The 22844-nt window shown below is 34.6% G+C and overlaps 1 protein-coding gene across 2 annotated transcripts in view; it reads left to right on the forward strand.

The window, feature by feature from the left end:
• The window catches only part of LOC123538586 (BMP-binding endothelial regulator protein-like), a 44536-nt gene that overhangs the window by 17216 nt on the left and 4476 nt on the right, over window positions 1-22844 (forward strand). For both annotated transcript variants that reach the window (XM_045322797.2, XM_045322796.2), the window contains exons 3-13: window positions 2448-2533; window positions 5408-5516; window positions 7096-7178; window positions 9169-9259; window positions 14326-14408; window positions 14719-14818; window positions 17576-17685; window positions 18162-18299; window positions 19241-19397; window positions 21118-21787; window positions 22644-22774. In XM_045322797.2, coding sequence (XP_045178732.2) covers window positions 2448-2533; window positions 5408-5516; window positions 7096-7178; window positions 9169-9259; window positions 14326-14408; window positions 14719-14818; window positions 17576-17685; window positions 18162-18299; window positions 19241-19397; window positions 21118-21787; window positions 22644-22774 — 1758 coding nt within the window. The remainder of the gene's footprint in view (window positions 1-2447; window positions 2534-5407; window positions 5517-7095; window positions 7179-9168; window positions 9260-14325; window positions 14409-14718; window positions 14819-17575; window positions 17686-18161; window positions 18300-19240; window positions 19398-21117; window positions 21788-22643; window positions 22775-22844) is intronic.

The following is a 22844-nucleotide window of genomic DNA, read 5'->3' on the forward strand; positions in this document are numbered from 1 at the left end:
ATTTCAAATACTCAACGGCAGTCAGAGAACCTAGCTAGTTTCTGGACTTTTTCTAGTACTAAGTACAACACATTCTGGAACGAACCTTTCAATAAGCAATTTGCTTCCGGTTCAATTTCCACTCGTCAGTTCATTGTATTATCTGTTGTGAACTATATGTATGTAAAAATTTTTGGCGAATAAATATGTTTAAACTAATACATTCTGTTCTGTTCTGTTCTGTTCTGCTGTTCTGTTCTGTTCTGTTCTGTTCTGTTCTGCTGTTCTATTCTGTTCTGTTATGCTGTTCTGTTCTGTTATCTTAGAGTATTCGAACACGTCTTATCGTAATATAAAGTTTGAATATGTTGCACTTATTGAACAAATTTTCAATGAAAAGAATTTGGAAAAAAAAAACAATAAGAGCGAGACGGAAGAGATTTCGCTAACTCATTGTAATGTAGAGAATGTAAAGAAGCCGTCGGTAATGATGAATAATTAGCATTTCTGACATATAATAATTACTTGTATGTCAAAAAACACAGTATTTATATTATTAATACGTTGTTAACGTGATAAAATACGCACCCATCTGTTGGTAACTTCGGATGAATTCCGACAGTCAGCGTGCTTTGAAAATAAATCTAAAACTTTGCTAAATCGTGCAAAAAGTGTGGAAAAAACTTGGTAATGTACTAATAATGGCCCTTTTATGTTTTGATTTGCAAACGAACCAAGACAATACCACACAGAAGCACAGACGCAGCATTTTTCACCTGTATGAATCATGCCATTATTCAAAATCCTTAATTCCGCTGCACAGTGCGTTCGTAGTTTTTCTATCTAGAACTCTACTCAAAAATATGAACGTTTCAATGTACACGTTGTCCCGTAAACTCCATTCTTCAGTTGCAATATTTTCTGTTTTTATTTTATTTCTACTACATTCAGTAAATTGCCCAGTCTTTTCCTTTGTTCTTTCGTTCGTTCTTTCGTTCGTTCTTCCGTTCGTTCGTTCGTTATTCTGTCGTTCGTTCCGTTCGTTCGTTTTTGCTCTTACGTTCGTTCATTCGTCCGTTCGAATCTTCATCTCTTGATTCCTTTCTGTCTTTCTTTCTTTGTTCATTCATTCGCTCGCTTGACTGTACTTCCTTAATGTTCGTTCTTTCGTTCGTTCTTTCCATCATTTCTTCATTCGTCCGTTCGTACATTCCTCTCTTCTTTCCTCCTTTCTGTCTGTCTTTCTTTCCTTATTCATTCATACACTTGCTCGCTCGCTTGACTGTACTTCCTCAAAGTTCGTTCGTTCGTTCATTTATGTCTGTAATTCTTAGCTGTCTGTGTTTTGGCATGTTTAGGCATAATTACGACAGCTAATCTGCGAAATTGTAATTTAAAAGAAATAGATGAAGAAAAATACAATACAATACAAACAGAGAAAAACAATTCTCAAATTCTCTTTTTTAGCTTAGTTTTCTTTGCATATTTTCTTCCCTGTTTCCACCATGTTTTTCGAAGTGTACTATTTAATGTGTTTTGGCCATTGACCTATGTTTTAGACAGGTCAGGATGTTGTATCTATGTACCATTATGTTGTCTTACACTCAAATCGTGATAACCAATACATCATATATCATTCAGCCACCTGGTCAATCGCTTCGGGCCTACCTTTTACAAAATCGGTAGGTCGCAACCCAGTGAAACCACAAATTTTTTCACTGCACTACGGTAGCTCACAAGGACTATAAAACGCAGTAACCGAATTTTCTTGTCAAGGTATTGATACTGGTATTGTCTTAAGCTCTTTCAATTCTGATATTTATTTATATTTAGACGCCCGTCATTCAGTTTCGCCAACCATTTTATAGCAGTAAAATTAGAATATTAATTTTGCATGTGTATGAAATCGGAAGTTCTTTACACGCCTTCGTTACCTATCTTTGAGTTCGCTACATTCGAATTAATTATCCCGCATTTTTACTGCGCGGTACTAACTTACCAAGTATGATGCTTTTATGCATATCGATGACATTGAACCGTATTCAGACTAAAAATTTTACGATTTTGAATTAAAAAGAATATATGTGATATGTGAAGTTTGTATTTAGATTTAGTATAGTTTGTTGAACAATGATTTCTACACCCAATAATTCATCAAGGAACTCATAAAAATGTGTGACACAGGAAGTTCTATTCATTTGAAAGCATACATATTAAGTTGTCTAGAATATCCCTTTGCATCGTAAGGCAAAGGGTATTTAATGATGATAACTTCAGGATTTGTTTAAAGTTCCTACTTCGGGTATATTTATCAATTTCTTAAACTCATTTGACTGTTCAGTTGTTTTGAAAATAATAAACAATGTACGCATTAACGGTTTTACCAGTATCAGTTTTTCCTCCTTAAAAACAATAATTTAACAAGAGGTTATATAGTCAACAGGGACTTTTTTTTTTGTATTTTTCAGGAAGTTTTGCATCGTGTAAAAATGAAGGTGAAATCGTTAACGTGACAGGTATATCTGAGAACCCGTGCATCACATGCATTTGTATGGTAAGTGTCTTAATTTTTATTCTATACCTATTTTACTCTTCCAATCAGTGAATCGTATTTGTACCACGTGGCCGTTCAATACATTTCCATATTGGATTCAATATATCCCTAATAAAAGTCGCTGACAGATGAAAGTATCCAAATGAAATTCAATATCAATAAACACTTGACGCAATGTTTCTGTTAACAGTTTTTAAATGGAATCGTTTCCGTCTCTGTTACTGAGAGAAAATTAGTGAAGAATAAAAAGATTATTTACATTAACCTGTACAATACGGGATACATTTGGGTTGCCGCCTATCGGCTTCTAATTAGCACTCGTCCAAATATATTTTATAAAACAGTGATGAATAATTCATATTGTTACATCAATGGAATTCCATCAAACAATTTTGCAAACTTACCAGTTCATATCAATTTAGCAACATCTTAAAAATAGTTCGAAGATTTAAAGCTCCGTATTCAAAATTGGGGAAAAAAATAATGTCTTTCTTAATTTTCAAAGAATTTGATACAGAAGGTTTATCTAACATTGAAAAAGGACAAAACGAAATTAAAAAAAAATCGGTATTTAACATGTAAGCTGTTGAAGTTGTTCGTCCATGCAAAAATGTCTCTGAAATTTGTTCCTTTTGAAACATATTTTTTTTTTGTACTTTCCAGTCACATGTCAAGAAATATAGACCGAATGTCGTCTTCTACAAACTTAAAAGAACTTAATTTATATAATGTTGGTCTAACGATAACTTCTACTTCTTTCTTTATAGACACCTTTTAAGAAGTCGGCTTAAATAAAACGCTATGACCGAAGTAAAACTTATCTGAAAGACAGGATTTCTAAAAAAGCTAACATTTTTTCTTCTAAAACGAATACTGTTGCACTTCTACACCTTACGTGAACATTTGTATGAAATAAATGGACTTATTCGAAGTCTATCCAGCTATATGTGGGTAATTAAAACTTCATCGTAGGTGAAAAGGGTCCAATGTTACTTATAAAATTATCATTCCTGCGGTTTAACCTATTCCTGGGAGGTCCCTGAAGAATGGTTACCTTTTTGTGCTGTATATACCCCGAACAAAGCCAAATATGTTTGAATGACAAAATGTACACACAGCTACCGTCTATTTAGACGCTTTATATTTTATACTGTAATTACTAAACTGGGTCCCGTTTATAGGATTCAAAATAATCAGATATCATTTTTTATTTTGTTAAATAGCGTTTGTCTCCTACAAAAGAAAATTTCACCCAAGGGGTAAATTTTCTGACAATTATCATTTACCAAAATGAAAATATCTGCGCCTGAAATCTCAACAAAATATTAAGATGTGTCTCTCGGTGTAATTCACCCGTGTTATAATAAATAATTTCTGAGATGACATTCTTTTAACGCAAATACTACTTAAAAAGCGTTTAATCAATTGAGAGTTTGTCTTGACAAAAGAGTATGTTTGATATACAAAAAGGCAGACGACATTTTTTTCACGTTTGTATGGAAATGAATGATAAATGAATTCGTGGTGGTTTTTCGTGCTAAATCTTATTTAGAACAACATTAAAATATTTTCCATTTTTGGGGAGTTCATTAATTTTGGCAGAGCTTGATATGAAATGAATTGTCAGTCTTGAAGGCCATAGGTGTGTAATTAATTTTCCTTAAATCTACATTATGACCGTTTTTTCAAGAAGAGGAATGGATAAACAGGGCAATTTCCAAACAATAAACAATTTAAAGACCTTTAAATAACATGAAAATAACCGATTAGTTTTATAACATTTATCAGACAAAGTGGCTTATACCTGTCTCTAGTAATCAGACTTCCAAGAGTTATGAGTAATAAATTGAAAAAAAAAAAATCTGGTCCATAAAAACTATTTTATATTGTTAAAAGCGTGTGTTTTACAATGGTCCTGCATTCGACCCAAGTTCTGAAAATCTATTACAGGACTATTTTATGACATTGCCTTAACATACATACTCTCGTCTGCATTCTTACGGTTATGGAAAATAGTACTAAATAGGTAATCAAGCAGCACTTTCGGATAATGGCGGAAAGAAAAATGCTCATTTTTTCCCCAGCAAAAGTGGCATTTTCATGTTTTATGTTAGCCATTTCCTGTTTTTATTTCATTGTGGACCTATATTGTGCTATTTAATTGACCTGTCAAAACATGTTCCCGGCTTTCATGTTAATCTTATATAGGCTCGAACAGAATATAATAAAAGCCGGGTCTATTTTTGACAGGTCAAATAAATTGGACAATTAATAGATGTTTTGCATGTATAGAAATGTAAACAAACCTTATTACTCATGTGTTCATACCCACAATGTAGCTGTCAGTTTGGGAGATATTCCATAGTACAAGAAATCTCTCTTAGAAGATACATGGCCCCTACTTTCTTTTTGGTGGTTTATAGGTCATTTAAGAACATAAGGCTGGTAAATCGTTTTTAAAATGGGCCTGGCTATGTGTTACAGCTCTCAGAAGATTGTTATCAATTTTATATAGAACATATAGCAAATTAATTTACTACTGTACAACTTATAATTTTAAGCGCCGCCGTTGAAATTACACGTCATGAGAAAAAGTTCATTAGGCTGGATGACGGGTATTTCGTAATGCCCGATCATTACAGAACTGTCAAAGATTTTTTTATTACAATGTGAATAATATGCTACTCATCTAGAATAAAATATATATTTGCCAATTCATCTATTTCATACTCTCTTGTTCTGCTTGTTTATAGACACAAATGTATTAAGTAAGATCAACAAGATAGGCTCACTGATGAGAGGTTTCCTGGAATTGTAGTTTAAAGTTAGTTGACAGATACCTGACGAATATAAAAATGTGACGGTTATTTTCAGAACAAAATCGTAAAGTGTACACAGACGCAATGTCCGAGTACGGAAGGCTGTCACGTGATCCTGTTCGACAATTTCCGTGAGGAGAGAAAATGTTGTGACGTATGCAAAGGTAAACGCTGGCATTTGTAAAATGTCTCTGTATGGTTATCGCACTGGCTTCACTGCAAAAGGTCTTGGGTTCAAACCCCAAACTTTGCAGAACTCACCATATAAGTGTTCTTTCGGAGATGTAACTTCTAATCTAAGACGACACCTTTTTTTTCACGGGAGACTAAGTCCGTCGTGGATTTCAAGTCAATCCACGAAGTTAATATCCTCAATCCCTTATATCATAATCTTGGTTATATCCTTGAAACTTCGGGCACACGGAAATAGGTTATTTAACAGTATGTCGCTAGCAGTTGCTTTGCAACCATGAGAAGTTTCTGGGTTTGGATCATGTTCTGTAGCTTGCACTATCCTCAGAAACCTGAAGTAACTAACATCGTTTTGGAGGAGTGCTCACATGGGCAACCGGTGGCGACCACAAACAAACTTGAATACAAACAGTACAAAAATCCAGCTTAAAGCAAGCAGCCATGAGGCCCCGTGTTCGATCCCCGTGCGTAACGAATGTTAGTAAGTAAAGACTGGGTCTTCCTCCACCATTAAAGTTGGAAAGTCGACATATGACTTATCATGTGTCGGTGCGACGTTAAATCCAAAAAAAAAAGTAAGGACTGGGGTCCCTGTAATGCAATTATATCAACTGCCTCATCAAGAGGCCAGTGTAACCATGGAAACATATCATGTTTACATATTCAGTGGCGATAACCAAGGGACTGAAACGGTCTTTTTTCTAAAACAAAACCAATACTGCTTTTAATATAGACATTTGTTAAAATGCAATGCCTCACTCACAAACGTAGCAATGATATTATATGTCAACTGTCAGAATATTTTTTTTAAAAAACAAGGGTGTACACAAATGACAAATGACAATAAAAATAAGGCTGGGATTATAAGTAGAAAAAAACTACTTTACATTTACTAAAACTGTGTCATTGTGTAAACAGGTTCTAATTACCTGCTGCTAACGTGTTGAAAATTGTCTATCAGAAAAGATGTTCTGTTCAAAAGTATGTTGAGCGAATCCGAGCTGCATACAAGAAGAAGAAATTATTGTTTAAACGTGCACACGTCCCATAGCACGTAGCACGGAAATGTACATGTACATCTTCTTAATTGCTAATGTTTGCTTCTATAGCCTTGATTTGTTTGTTCAGGGGTTAACGCCGTTTTTCAACAGTATTGCAGTTATGTAATGGCCGGCAGTTAACCTAACCAGTGTTCCTGGATTCTTTAATCAGTACAATCCTGTTCTCCGCAAGTAGCTGCCAACTTCCCCACATGAATCAGGTAGAGGACGAATGATTTAAGACACAATGTCTTTTATCAAATCGTCACGGAGAACATACGATCTGTCCGGGGATTGAACTCGCAACACCGCGATCTGTAGATCTGCGCTTTCCCTATTGAGCTAAGCGGGCGGGTTCTATAACCTTGATGTTGCATTTTCATCTTTTATGGAAGAGTTGGCAACCTGCAAGAACTCTTATTTTATTATGTATTCAAATATATCCATATATCAAACGAGTGAGTTCATGGCATACTGACAAGTATACTACACGTATCTTTATTTTTTAAAGGATGTGATTATGAGGGGAAATCGTACAACAGCAGCACGAGCTGGACAGATTCAAATGATCCGTGTATCAAGTACACGTGCTGGGTAAGAAATAAACATTTTGAGATTTCTTGTGTCTATGTACAAGGATATTTCTTCCATTTTCTCTTGAATTATAGTTCAGAGTTCAAATTTCCGAACCCTGAGTCATTTAACGTTCTTAATAAAAAAAAAATACAGCTATTTGAAAATTCAGCTGTTTAAAGTTCAAGCCTAAATTTCGGACAGGCAGTGTTTACAAGTACTCACCAAGAGCATTGTCACTGCTGAATTTATTTAAAATTAATCATGAATACTCACTGGCTATTTTTTTCAGTATCTAAAATGTTTGCCTTTGCTTATTCGTACGCATACACACAAAAATACTCAACCTCGTTAGTACTCTTTTGTCCAAAATTTGTGACTCCTTGTTTTCATGCATGTACTACCTTAACCTTTTGGCTGCTGAATTTCTAAAATGGACTGATTTATCATTCAGTTTTGGCAGTGCCATTTATTATTCGAAGGGGTGTTCAGTGAATATTTACTGACGGAATAGCGAACAGTACAGACCATGATCAGCCTGCATGGATGTGCAGGCTGATCTTGGTCTGCACTGGTCGCAAAGGCAGAATCACTTGCCGCCAGCAGGCTAAAGGTTTAACAACAAGGCTGTTAGGGAAAATCAACATTGAAGTTTATTTAGGAGTGAAAAAAATGAGAATTTATTAATTTCAAATTTAGTAAAAAAATGCATTACTTACGATACCTGAAGCCAGACATGTCAGTTTTAGTAATTTAGTTTTCGGCTGTCGCCATACGTGTCACCGGGCTTTTCTCCCCCAAAAAGCCATATGTTATATTTAAACCTAAAACGGTTATTAACAGTCACTCACTGATTTTCAAACTGTCCATTTTAATTACACCGAGAAAGATGATACTTTCATACACAGCACATACCTCCACTTATCTTAATCTAAATCAAAATCTAAGATCGAAACAAATTCATTGACAATGCATATGGAAAGCCTGTGTTTTCATTTTCAAACAGATAACATCAAATATTTTAATTGTCTCAAGAAATCCGAGGATCCGCCAATTTAACTTGACAGACAGTCGAAAGGTACAATTATGATATAGCGTTACCTATAGAAATTATTAATGTTCTTTTGCTTTTCTAATCTGCGAAAATCTTAAAAATCTAGCGCCCATCTGCTCATCTTTATTCATTATGTCAAAGTTTGTTTTCTGGTTTTTTAATAATTTGAAAACTTCCGATGAGAATTTTAATATTAAAATGACCAGCGCTTGTACTGTGACAAGTTATATCATTTTGACACTATCAAGATCGCCTGTCCGAAAATTTGAGTATAGTTTGACCGTTTTCTGTTGGACATCTGACTTACTCACGAACTCTGTCAAGTTCGCAATGATAAAAAATTGACCGCTATACCGCAAAGTTTCCTTCGAATAAATATAACGAAATGCTAATTTAAATAGAAATGGAGCATATACATTGTACATTAATAATTTATCAAAGTAGTAATAAAATGAATGAGAGAAATAATGCTTACAGTTATATTGTCCGTAGTCATCTGTCATAGTATTGAAACTTTTATAACTTTCTGTTAAAATAATCAATTTATTAATGTGCTTTTTTGTTTTTGTTTTTGTTTTCTTTTAGAATTCAAACTCTTGGTACTACAGCGTTGTTTCGTGTTATGTAAATTATGTCGTCTTTATTTTGATTTATTTTCATGATGTTTGAGATTTAATCATTTTGATTAGAGGAGCGATGGTCTAGAGATTAAGGTCTTTAGCTCTCAACCGGCCGGAGTCGTGAGTTCGAGCCCAACTGAGGTCATGACCATGCCTTTTCATATTACACCAGTACCAGTTGTTTCCAAGCGGACTCTAGAGTGGTTCAAATAAACTAAAATAAAATCTTCTAGAGTGGTTCAAATAAATTTGAATAAAATTAGTATGAATTAATCATTTTAATACATCAATAATGTATATTCTTAGAACAGTTATTGAATATCTGAATATATTTCAGGCCTCTGTGGTAACGAAATCAAAGACCCAGTGTTACACACCGTGTTACGACCCAGTACCTGTGCCCGGACAGTGCTGTCCGTCTTGCCAAGGTTTGTTTAATATTTTAATTACATACATGTATGTTTGTCTTTGACTTAAAAGTGTCGTGTTATAGAGCCAAATACACCGGTAAAGTGTATTTGTGTGATCATACTTTTCCCTAAATACATGTAGAACACTTATTTATAATATGTTTTTTTCTCATTTTTTTTTACTTTTATTTAAAGTTTTATTTTTCATTCTGCATGGTAATTTATGTCAAATCAAAGTTACTTTTAAGTTAAACTAGCAAAACTTTTTCTCAATTCAAATTTTAGGAAAATCAGTTCATAAAGGATATTGCGTTTCCTTAATTCCCATTACCCCATTGTTGCAATTGGATGGATCTCACTCAAAGGGGTTTAGTTTATGAATTAGCGCAAAGATTGCAAAGATATCATACACATGAAATATGAATATAATTATTCGTATAAGAATATTTTACTTTTTGTGATGCAGAAGCAAAGTTTGCATTATTTGATATCATTAAATGTAAATTGTGCATTTATTTTTCTTTATTTATTTTTATCTAATTCTCACGTCTTATATTTGCTTTTCTGCAAATACAAGTAAAAAGTGGCATATAATATTTAAACTTGCTCATGTAGAAAATAAAGTTCTCTATATATCATATAATATATCTTGGTTTGTTCTTTTGGACATTTATAGATTAGTATTACATTGGGCGAAATTCGTCACCAATTTAAGATGAAAAGGAAAACAAAGAAATACTTTTCTATAAAAAATTTGATGTACTTTAGCAGTGTAAAAGATTCTTATCACAAAGGGCAGGACGTAGACATTAAATACGGAAAAGGAGACGCGAAAATGTGTTTTTTATGTTTATCAAACGTTGTCATCATTTGTATCGTCTGTATGTACATCCGGGCTTTTGTCGAAATGCATTATGGGGACATGGTGTTTTTTGTTCTACAAGTCGGAAATAATTGGAAGAAACAGTTATTGCTTTTAAAAGTAACAAGTTTTTCCCAGACTCGAAAATACGTAAATATGTGTTGAAAAGTTGAGTTAATAGTTAGTTATTTTTTCTTTTTAATTTTTGTAAATATAGCTTAACAAATATGCAGGCAATTCCATTTTCAGCTGTATCAAATTAGTGTATTCAAATATTGAAGGGCAATGAATAAATTATTTATTTTTCTAACATTCCAATTTAAGAAAAATCCCTGATATAATATTTATGGTATTTATGCATTCTTAAAGCATTCTTATATAAGCTATTAATGTGGACAGCTCACTCCGCATAGCGGCGGACCTATTGCTAGAGATGGCTTTTGGGAATTTGTTGCAGCTGTTTTTAACAGCTTTGCAATTTTTAATATTGTTGGACCTATTGTACCTGACATCTGTTCATAAACATCGCAATTTCTTGTTTATTAGAAATAACATCAACAAAATATTGTGTTTTTTTTTCTCTCACATTATATGCTAGACGTTCATTCTATAGATATATTTAACATGTGATACTGTTTCTGTTCCATATGATATCAAATCATATTGCTCAGCTGTTGAAGCAATATTTGTGTAAACATGATTAGCTACATAATAATAATTACATAACAAAGCAAAACATGTAGTATATCAGTCTATTTAAGCTTTGTTTAAAAAAGTCAAGATGTCCGTACGGCGGAAATATTTTCAACGTATACAAACAGACAGAGACAGATGTACTTAAAATGAAGTGTCTACAGTTATTTGACGAAGCCATCAATAAACAGTTATCATGTTTTAAGATTTTTACTTCTGGGTCACAATTGGTTTAAAAGGTCAAATACCTGATGACCTTGTAACACTTAGTCTGAAACACTTAAAGTTTTGAGACACTTTTAAACCTAGCTGTTGATATTCAACGCATAAATACACAAAAATCTAATAATAAATTCGGAAGTGAATGATAAACTTATAATATGATTTAATATTGTACATAATGATTAAAAATTGCGCAAAATTAAACGTATGCATTACTTTAATAAAACTTTTAAGCTTTCACTTTGGTCTTCGACGATTATCAGGCGAAATATTCTTCAATTTACACTTCTGAAATGGTAGTTTTGGAACGCTTCTCTAGTTAATACCACATGGACACCCATACAGACCCTAAAAATGGGCATCCACCCAGACTCTAACAAATATATGCAGATGCTTAACTTGCAAATTATTCAAAGCACTTTAACCACGTCGCTAAAAAGGTGGTTCAACAAGAAGGGTGCCGGAAGCGCACTATATACAGCCTCCACACTCCTATCCGCTTTAACAAGGACCAGGTATCACCTCAGCATGCTATCAGTTTCTAGCTTGGGCATCAACTAAACTCACTGTCAACTGCAAGCCTGTTTAATGTGTGTGTCAGAGACGGTTCCAGTCCGATTTTTACTTCTGGCACATTTATTGCGTCTTCAGAACTAATCTCCGGGCAGTGCCACAGAGAGGCCGAGTGGTTAAGGTTGCTGACTTCAAATCACTTGCCCCTCACCGATGTGGGTTCGAGCCTCACTTGGGGCGTTGATTTCTGCATGTGTGGAAGCCATACTGCTGGCTTACGGAAGGTCGGTGGTTCTATCCAGTTGCCCGCCCGTGATGAGACAATGCATGGAGAGGCACCCGGGGTCTTCCTCTACCATTAAAGCTGGAAAGTCGCCATATGACCTATAATTGTGTTGGTGCGACGTTAAACCCAGCAAAAATAAAAACAAACAAAATACCACGAAGACATCAAAACAACTTTATTTAAATATTCTACTTATAAGCAGCAAATGGAGCCGGACAGTTCTATGCTATAAGGCAAAGAGCGCCGGATTGTAAATAACAATACTTTGAACCGTTTGGTTTTTATGCATCTAGAGTTCATGGCATATTTTAAGACACGAAATTGCTGAGATTGACGTTATTTGACGTTACGGTATTTTGGTATAAAAATCGTGCGGAACCGCAACAGTTTAGTTGTCGAACGTCAGATCCAAGTTTAATACCACTTTTATAAAATACTTCCCAGTCGTATGCAATTGAAATATACGCAAACACTAATATAAACCTCTTTGAAATACATTGTTAATTATGTCAACAAAAATTTCAAGGGTTCTTAAGATGTGAAGGGGTACTTCAGGGCGGGGTTTTATGTCTATATTTGTTTAGCAAAATAGACCCGTGTATCGGTATAAAGCAACATTATCACCAAGTATAAAAGACACTTTGTTAGGATTGTGTTTATAGCTGCTCGATTTTTATCATCACATTGATGGGTGGCAGACAGTTAAGAATGTATAACTGAAAGCTAAATATTCGGAAGCCCTTTGTGCTTAAATAATTAGCTTATTTATGCAGAAATATTTGCTAGCTGTGATGACCTTAGAGACTTAGTTTTCTGATTGTATTCAAAAGCTAAGCGAATAAGCTTTAACATAGTGTATTATTATTCATACATTTTCGGGCATGTTTATAAAACGTTAACATTATCATGATTTGGTATGTTTCATTCATGCATTCGGCCAACCTCCTACTAAATCCCCCCCACCACCACCACCAAAGTTACTCAAAACGTATTTAGGGTATCCACAATCTCATACCAAGGCGTGAGTACCTGTCAGAAAATCTGGGTCATAGGCACAAAAGTAGACTTTGGAGACCAGTTTCAAAATTCCAACATCTGATTGGATTATTCTTTGCGTACTATTGCAATTATCCAATGTCAAGGCTGTATTCTGAGGCTGGTACCGAAAATCAGTTGTTATAATGGAGCGGAAAAACATCGAGAGGGAGCGCAAGTGGTTCATGTAGTAACACTGTCCGACTATAAATCAAGTGTCGTGAGTTCGTTCCGCTTCCAACTAAAATTTACTAACATTGGATAGGATCTGTGTTGGTACTTTACACTGGCACGCTAAATACAGGAAGCTTCTGAAATTGAGCGTTTTTTTTTATCTTGAACTATCTTCCTGTCTTCATTTCGACAATGCATATGGCTTTCCGTGGTCCAAATAAGTTTACAACAAACAACGAGAATGAGCAAATGTAATTGTAAGATGTTAATGACATACATAATTTGATGTAAAAGGTAGGAAAGCTTCAGGCTCTAGCTCCTTCAGCATACATAAAATGTCATGCGTTCAAACATTTCACAACTTTGAAAGTACCTAATCATATATCGTGTATTCAATCGTGTGAATTCTTCCTTAATTAACATCACGTTAAACATAGTTGATATTTTTTCTCCATAATTCAGTTTTAAATAATAAATAAAAAATAAAATAAAAAAAATAAATAAATAAAAGTAATTAAGTAATATTGAGCTCGTTGAAGTATTTTATTTGTACATTTTATGTACAGTTCGTAAGATAAAAATAACATCCAACTAGAGGTAGGTTAGGTTGGCTCCCAAAATATTTCGTTGCCTAGTTTTTGTCTTTCATTCTAGGTTTTCGGAGGGTATTTCTAGATACAGAAGATAATTCAATTTCAAAAGCTCACCCAGGTTCTTTTACGTGCAGGGTGTAAACAGAACCTACTCGGGATCTTTATTATACTACTTGTAATTTTAGGTGGAGATACGGGGAGCCGAACTCGCGTGTCCTGGTTTCTCGCTGCGTCCGTTCGGTACTTTTAAATTCCGACAGTGAACTATTATACATATATTGAATGGCTTGTCGGTCAACAGTCAAAATTATCATCCTAGGTTCGATGGACCAAAGAACAGTAGTTTTGATTATTGACCGGCAGGGCATTCAGTAAGTGTTTTATTACATGACATTAGAAACTAATTTTCTCATTTTTTTAAACTTTTGGCTTATTAACCCAGTAAACATGTGTTCAATCTAACCGGGTCATATATATAGCACAGACTATGGTTGGTCGATTTTTGGATGCATTTATTAATAATTGTTATGTACGAAGAACTCGTTTTTGTCAATCAGCATTTATAATTGCTTTAACGGTAAAAGTGTTCATGTTTATTTAAATCTGAGTGACATTTGTATAATCCACTGACACAGATAAATGATACGAATTGAAATGGAGTTTATTTACATTTTGTCATTTTGCACGTGTTTTCTGTGTATTGCAGGATGTTACTTTGATGGAAGGAGATTTCAAAATGGCGACCAGTTCAACCTTTCTACAGATCCTTGCGTACATTGCACGTGCAAGGTCAGTAATTATTTTTATACCCAGTTTACGGAAATTAACTGTTCAGAATTATTATAACTAATGAGTACTTACACTACTCAACTTTTGAATGTGTAATTTAGTTGGTCCATATACGGGTCTACGTAAAATATCGTTCTGAATTCTAAAAAATAAAAATGCCTGTAATCATCACAGTTATGAATATGATGATCAGTTTTCAAATTCCGTATGATAAGTATTTTAAACATATGAAGGGAAACAACCTATGCATAGCAAAGTATTTTGATTCAGAGAGTTATTTCCCTTTCTTTACCACACATTTTCTTTTCAGGACGGCAGTGTATCATGCGTTAAGCATTCCTGTCCTGTGCTGAATTGTCCGAAAGAAAACATTTACAATGTAACGGGAGACTGCTGTCCAAGATGTAGAGGTAACAGATAAAAAATAATTTGCAGTCTTTTACTAATACTGCATGCGTGGAACTAAATGGCCTTAAATTAAAAGTTTATTTAAACCAAAATGGAAATATGCAAAAGAATTAATTTAGTTAAAACTATCAAAATATCATTAGCAATATGTTGTTTTTTTCCTCTGAACTTAGCATAGGAAACATCAACTTATATTAAATGCCAGTTCTTGTTTTATAAGTTTTTAAACAGTGTACAAAGAGAGACTTTTAGTCTTTTAGATGTAAATAGTTGTCCCTCTTGTACTGAAAATGATGATGATTTAGTTTGTTTTTAAATTGTGGAGAACATCTGGAGTTTTGTCCCTTAAAGGCTAGACTGAATGTATCAGGAAACCTTACTAATACTTATAAAATTAATACCGTCATTTGCTAAAAATAAAAGTGTAGTTGTGATTAAGTCTAAAGTCAGTTAAAAACGCAATCAATCATCCTCCATCATTAAGCAATGATTTGCATCGAGACAAAATTTGATTGAAAGTAGATCTGACAATCGATCTAGAATATTCGGAATCACAAATGAATTTCGAACGAAATGGCAACACTAGAGTACACAGAAATTATTTTTTTTATTGTTAAATGGAAAAGATAGTAAAATTTTAGTTTCGAGGAGGGATTTTAGAGAGAAAATGTAGTTGGTACGGCACGACGTGCTGCATTTTTCGCCGCAGTGCGATACAACTTCGACGCTGTACACCATGCGAAGTTATGTAACCTCAAGTTTGCGACCATCTTGTATGAGCCTTCATCGGCTTTTGAGGCATTATATAGACTAATATAATGATAATTATATATGGTCTGCATGATTTTTTTTTTAATTTTTTGAGAATGACAATATCTACTTACAACATGACAGTGACATATACTAGACTAAGACAATGTCTTTAATATCTTAACATCAGAATGATTTTCATGAACTTTTTGAGGGAGGAAAAAGTAGGTCACTAGGTTTTGGTGGGTCTTTAAGCGGAACGCATTGGTACCTAGCTTGGCAGTCAAATCGAGAATGATGGTACCATTATACAACACGTCATGCGTCCTCCAACTCTGATTCATGTTAGAATATTGTCAGCTGGTGCCGAAAAAAGAAAGTTTTACTGGTACTGAATCAGAGAATACTTATGTTAACTGACCGCCGTTGACTAATAAAAACCACGGTTGAAAATGGCTCAAAAATCATATAAACGAACACTAGCAGAATGTGCTCTGTAAAATGACCGGACTCTCCTGAAACAATATTGTGCAATTTTTCCCGTCCATCGTTTATTTCTCTCAATCCAATTACGTATTTCTCGGCGAAATCTGTAGAAACTGACAAAATGAGTTACAGGACATTATCAGTAATTGGCTGACAGATTCATAGATCAAAGAACAAAGGGGCGGCAAAGTTACAATATTATAACCGAAGGATATTGTCGGGAGAAGAACAGATATGACAGATTATTCGAGTTAAGCATTTTATGATAATTGACAGTATCTTGTACATCAGCTTTCATATATTGGTGGTCTGTAAGCTAAATGTCATGACGGAAATTTTTAATCTCACCGACTTTTTTTTCGTAGGGGAGCGGGTACATATAGTTGCCGTCTTGTCCGTCTGTCTGTATGTCTGTCCGTCCGATCTTTGTCCGAATAACTCCTCGATAATTTGCCTAGACCTTTAGAAATGTGCCACTTTGAGTGACTTGCATATTGGTATAGGATATGGATGTACCGTGGGATCTTTAACAATTTTACAGAATGCTGTATATTGATCAATACCCATAAAAGTCTTGTTCGAATAAGTCCTCCTTTAGTTTGCAAGGGACCTGACCCAAACTTGTACATATTGCAAAGACCCTTTAAAATTTTACAGACGGCTATATTTTGCTTTACAGATAATTCCTGTAACAGTTTTCACGGAACATTGCCCAAACAGACAGACATGCAATGTTATTAAGTGAACTTGTGCATATTATCAGGATATACATGTACTTGTGTATATCCAAGTGTAAACGCTACCCTTTAATAAAATCTGTAAAAAAATGCTTTGGAAGCAAAGTGCAACCAAAACACACATTAAACTCTCATGTTTACACTGACATAAAGCAACAACACTTTATTCGCATATTGTCTGAATAAATATATTTTACAGTATACCCCAGCATGCCCCATCCCGCCTAACCCCCACCATCACTGCAAATAATTGCACCCTCTCTTATTATAAAAATGTTCTGTCGACGAGCTTAGAATAACATTTAGAGAAATTTAAAATGATGATGATGATGATGATGACGATGATGGTGGTGGTGGTGGTTGTGGTAATGACCATGAAATAAATGTTTGCTAAGATGTTGTTGTTGTTATATTGTTGTTGTTGATGATGATGATGATGATAATGATGGCGACGAAGACAACGACGACGATGATGTTGTTGATGATTATTATGATGATGAAAATAATGATGACTATGACCATCCGCGTTTCTACTTTGTCATCGCCTTCTATATCGTCTTGTACTCACCATTATTATCATCAGTAGCAGCATCATTGTTGTCGACATCAGCATCAGAAATGCATGTTTTCTTATCCCAAATCATTGTCATAATCATCCTGCTATCATCAACATACCAAAAAAGGTGCGTGTGGCAGCTGTGGCCGTATGTAAGCTGTAGATATTGTTTCAAAAGCAGTTTACCCAGGGAGTCTCAAACTTTCCTAATTAACCTGTTGTGTTTTCAGGAGAGAGAAAAATATACAATCTGCCGGGTGGTCGGTGTTTCTATCAGAAGAAAATATACAGCAACGGCAGAATGTTCCGGCCAGATACATGCACAAGATGCCAGTGTAAAGTATGTTATTTCTTATTGTAAAGTTATGTACCCACTGAAAAAGTCGGAGTTTGTGTGGTGAGGAGGGGTTATATTTGGCGCATTTCTTCCCACTCGCCCATCCTGTAACAGTATCAGCGTGTTTTAAAAATGCATTTTTACCATCAATACAGTGTAGCTTGATACAGTGATACATGACGTAATAAGGAAGAGTAGAGCTTACGAACAGTAACTCTGTCATGAACACTTAATGAATATGTAAACGGCAAGAGCCATAACTCTCTCTTGCATAGTTGTAGAAAAATCTCCTTTCATTTTGACATTTTTGAATATTAATGACTTATCTATGATTTATGAGCGGAATATTTTTGTCATTATCGTTTTACTATTTCCAGTATACGATTCATTAAATTAAGTTGAACAATTCATAAGGACAAACCGTACCCAGGCTGACAAGTAACCGATTTACCATAATCAGTTTTAATTCTATGTTTCAGCAAGGTACATCGGTATGTGAGAGAGAAACATGTCCGCATCTGTCCTGCGCAGAAGATCAGAGAGAACACGTGCCGAAATCATGTTGCATGAAATGCCCAGAAAAGAAACAGTGTCTGTACAATGGTATATTTTATATGGTATGTTAATATTCTTTGATCATATTTCTTTAAATAAGATGCTGCTAACTGAGGCGTTAGACCGTGTCTTGCTATCACGAGTTTAACTAATATTCTATAGTCTGTTTCAGTCCGTTACTAACTCTAGTCCGAACTAAGCTTAAATGAAATTCAATGCTCTTTCTCAGAGCTGGCTCAAAATTCAATACTCGCTCGAAAATTTGACACGCATTAAAATGAATTTCGATAGCAAGGCTGCCTCAAAATTCATCTTGTTGGAAAAATGCAATTTCGATCTCAAACCTGGCTCGAATCAGTGTGCATTCTTTTCATGAATCGTACTTACATATCCAAGTTAGATTACTCTTGGTTGAAATTATCTAATATTATTGAACTTTGTCAACTTGGAAATATTTAACGTTTTACGAGAATTTAACTGTCAAACAGTATCTCAATAATAGCTAAATATAATGGATTGAAACTAAGACACGTCATCGTTCATCATACATACTTATCTAACCAAGTTAGAGAATTATTTTTTTTAAATTAGTTGAAATTAAGGCCCATATTTAATCAAGAAAATGCGTCGCAAAAAAGGTCGAGATCGTTTTCTTGTTAAACGTGCACGCATGAATAGACGTTCACGCAAATATATATGTGTACATTATAATTACACATGCACTTGCAAAGTTATAACTGAACGTATATATTTACATGTGCACTTGTACATATATACGTGCAAGCAGCACGCTAATATATATGTGCATGCATTATAATATACGTGAACATTAGCAGATTCAGACTCTGCATGTATGTGCACATACACATTTAAAAGCACCTGATTATTTCTCTCCATGTGATATACGAAAAAATAGCCGCATTATGCAACCAAACGAAAACAAATTTCTGCGTAAATGATTTTGAAAATTGAACTTTCCTATCGTATGTAAATTATCTTTCAGCACGAGCAACAATGGAAACCTGACACGTGCACCACGTGCGACTGTGATAATGGTGTAACACATTGTCAAACGCAACATTGTAATAACGCCCTCTGGTGTCCACAGGGATTCACCCTACAGTTTGACGACACCGAATGCTGTCCAAGATGTGTAGAATGTGAGAAAAATTTCATCTTTTGTTGTTGTCAAAGTTTTATGCTTTCATTATGATTTTTTTTATTTCATTTTTTTATGTATATATACAATATTTTCACAAACGTGCAGTAATCTTAAGACACCCCGACAAAAAATGGCAGTCCACAAAATACATAAAATGAAGTTGCATTTTCAGTTGTGTTATTATGTATACAAGAGGTAATGTTTTCGATTTGTCTTTTCCCCACCATTTTAAGAATTCTCTAATTCATATTTTGTTACCACTTTTCCTGTTCGCTGTGCTTTTCTAATCTTTACCTTATATTTGATATTTTTTTTCCATTTTGATAAAATAACCAAGCTTACATGCGAACGGAAGTGTATTGTGCAATTTCAAACACTTCCGGTAACAGTTACTTCCCTTTAGCGCATGTCACAAGAACCATGTGAGGGTGAAAGTTACATGACCTTTGCAAAGAAATTCAAATATTTTCGTTCACTGACGTTAATCTGGGTCAGTTATAAAAACGATCTGTGATGTATAAATGCAGGAGAACTGCGCCAAGCATAGCATATAACTCCATATTTTAAAACTTGACTTAACTGGTCGGAGATAGCTGTCTGTGAGAGAACAGTACTTGTTACATTTTACAATCTAATGCCTATTCCCTTCTCATGCAAGACAATACTGAACGCTTAATTGGAATTTAATCGGAATTTTTGAAAAAGAAAAACGCATGCACGTGTTGCTGCAAAATACGTAGGCAGATTGCAGATTGTGCTACATTACGCCTTAGTTAAGACCTGCTTTGATTAAAAAGATGTTATCTACGGGAGAAGTAAGATACGAGCGTTATTGTACGAGGTTCTGTAATTAAGCCCCCAGTTTCCTTGTCATTTTAACATGTGCGAAAATACATTTTTATTCCATTCAAATGTAGCGATTGCAGAATTAACAAGCATAATCGTACGGCGTAATAGTGTAAAAATGTAATTTTCTTAAATTTTACAACGTATTAAATCGCAACCTCTCTCATACATGTCAGATACCTATTTGTAAGACAATTCCCTAAACACTTGGAAGACTTATGAACATGAGGGCTGTCACCTTAACCAAATAAATCAAAATATGGTTTGGGAAAATAATATTCCCATATAAACCCTTCCTGTATAGCAATCAAATTGAATTGAAGTAGTTTATCTTGTAGATATCGCGCAGTGAATGACTCGAATACATTTTTAAACGCAAGATATTTGCATGAGAAAGATAGTTTTCACAAGGATGCACGTAACATTACCAGTTCAGCATGTTTAAATATCTGTTTTACTGATATTACACTGAAATTAATCCTTAAGGACATAGGTCTTTTATATAAATGTGCAGAATAGTGCCAAGTTCTGTTTTTTTTTCTACATTGAATGCGCAAGTCTATCACGTACTTAAGTATAAAACCAACAATACCTAATAATTCTCACAGTAAACTATAAATAAAAATTGAAGTTGCCATTGCACACGAGTACGTGTGCATTTAACAAAAATATCATTTCATAAAAATAATTGGCTCAGTCTAAAATTTGTACGATCAGTTACTACAGGTACTTACAAATTATAATTTTACTAGTACAGTTGAACGTGTATTTTGTGAGCCTGCTATGTTCTGAGTTTACACCTCAGACGCTTATTGAAGTAGACTTCACATACTTGTACAACCCCTCTTATAGTTTTAATATTCCTTTTACAGCTCGAGCCGTTTGCACAGTGTATGGCGATCCTCACTACCGAACATTTGACGGGAGAATGTTCAATTTTCAGGGTCCTTGTAAATACATTTTAACTGAAGACTGTTTTGAAAAGTCATTTTCTGTACGGGTACGAAACGACGCTAGGACGAGTAGCAGTTTTACGTGGACAAAAATGGTTGTGATATTTATACACAATATAAGAATAAACTTACACAAGAATTTACGGGTAAAAGTGAAGCGAAAACGAGTAAGACTTCCATACAAGCACAATGAAATTCCAAGTTTTACAATAGAACGTAGACATGATATGGTTGTTTTTAATTGGTCCAGTGATTTGACGGTCACGTGGGACGGAGATAGCTTTGTTGATATATCTGTTTCCAGTAGGTATAAGAGAAAACTTTGCGGTCTTTGTGGGAATTTTAACGGACTTGGCTTCGATGATCTCATCGGCAAAGATGGCCGCCAATATTTTACTGGTGAAGAATTCGGAGAAACTTGGCGGTATGGAAGCCGCAGCGCATGTGTGATCAAACCGGAAGTACCTCCAGAATCTCAGTGTTTGAATAATACAATAGCAAATCTACGTGCCAAGAAGGAATGTAGTTTTCTCCTGGGGTCGGTCTTTCATAGATGTAGAAGACACGTGGATGTTCGTCCATATTATAGGTAGGAAATACATTTTGATAATCTTCTGTTTGTTTCCAACTTTGGTTGTCAGATTGTTTACAAAGCAGAAAGAGAAGTTGTCCTAAGATATATTGTTGTTATGGTGAGAGTAAAACACTTTATCTTCTACATATATAATATAATATTATCTTCTAACTCTGTACAGATTTTAATGAATTAACATATTCACTCTGCTCAACATGAAATCTGATCTGGATTAAGTTGGAGCGAAATACTACTACTGCCGTGTGACATTGGATCAAAAAGGAAATTACCATATATGTCAATGAGGGGGGCATTAATCCAGGATAGTCTAAATTACTCCCTTTTTTCCTAATTCGCCATCTAAAACCAAAAATATTTAAACTTCCCAGTTCAGTTCCATTGTTAATCGTTTGCATGATATAGATGTATGCCAAAAGAAGAAAACTAAGAGAGTTTTATATGGACAGATTGTGCGGCTTCTCGAAATTGGCTTGTCCGAACCTATAGTCCGCTAAAGTGGTAAATCATGTATTGGGGAATGAAAGAAAGGAGTAGGCAGGACTTTAGTAGGGGAAGATAGCGTCGTACTGTGTAAAACGGGGTAAATTTGCATCAAAGTTAAAGTAGTAATATTTCATACACTCCGGAAGAACATGACTTAAAAGTACATATTCTGGTGTTTTAATGGAATGGTTTATATTTGTTAAAACGGTTTAGGTTGGAAAAACATGTATACAGATAGATTCAGTTTTGTTGGTGATTTCTTTTATAGAAGGGAAAAACCATGCAGTTAGGAAACAAAGTAACTATATGTTTACACTTTCATGTCTTAACTCTGACTCTGATAAATTTTATTTTGAATATTTTGCAGTTCTTGTATAACAGATACTTGTGAATGTCCAACAGATAAACGATGTGAGTGCGAGGCTTTCCGGGCATATGCTCGCGCATGCGCACAAGATGGAATTCATATAAACTGGGAACCAGTAGCTCCATGTGCAGGTATTTGTCAACATTTCAAAACTGTTAGTACTGCTTTTTATTTTATACCTGGTTTCCACGACTTTCAAAG

This window comes from Mercenaria mercenaria, chromosome 18 (genome assembly GCF_021730395.1).
Source record: "Mercenaria mercenaria strain notata chromosome 18, MADL_Memer_1, whole genome shotgun sequence".
In the NCBI taxonomy this organism is placed as follows: domain Eukaryota; kingdom Metazoa; phylum Mollusca; class Bivalvia; order Venerida; family Veneridae; genus Mercenaria; species Mercenaria mercenaria.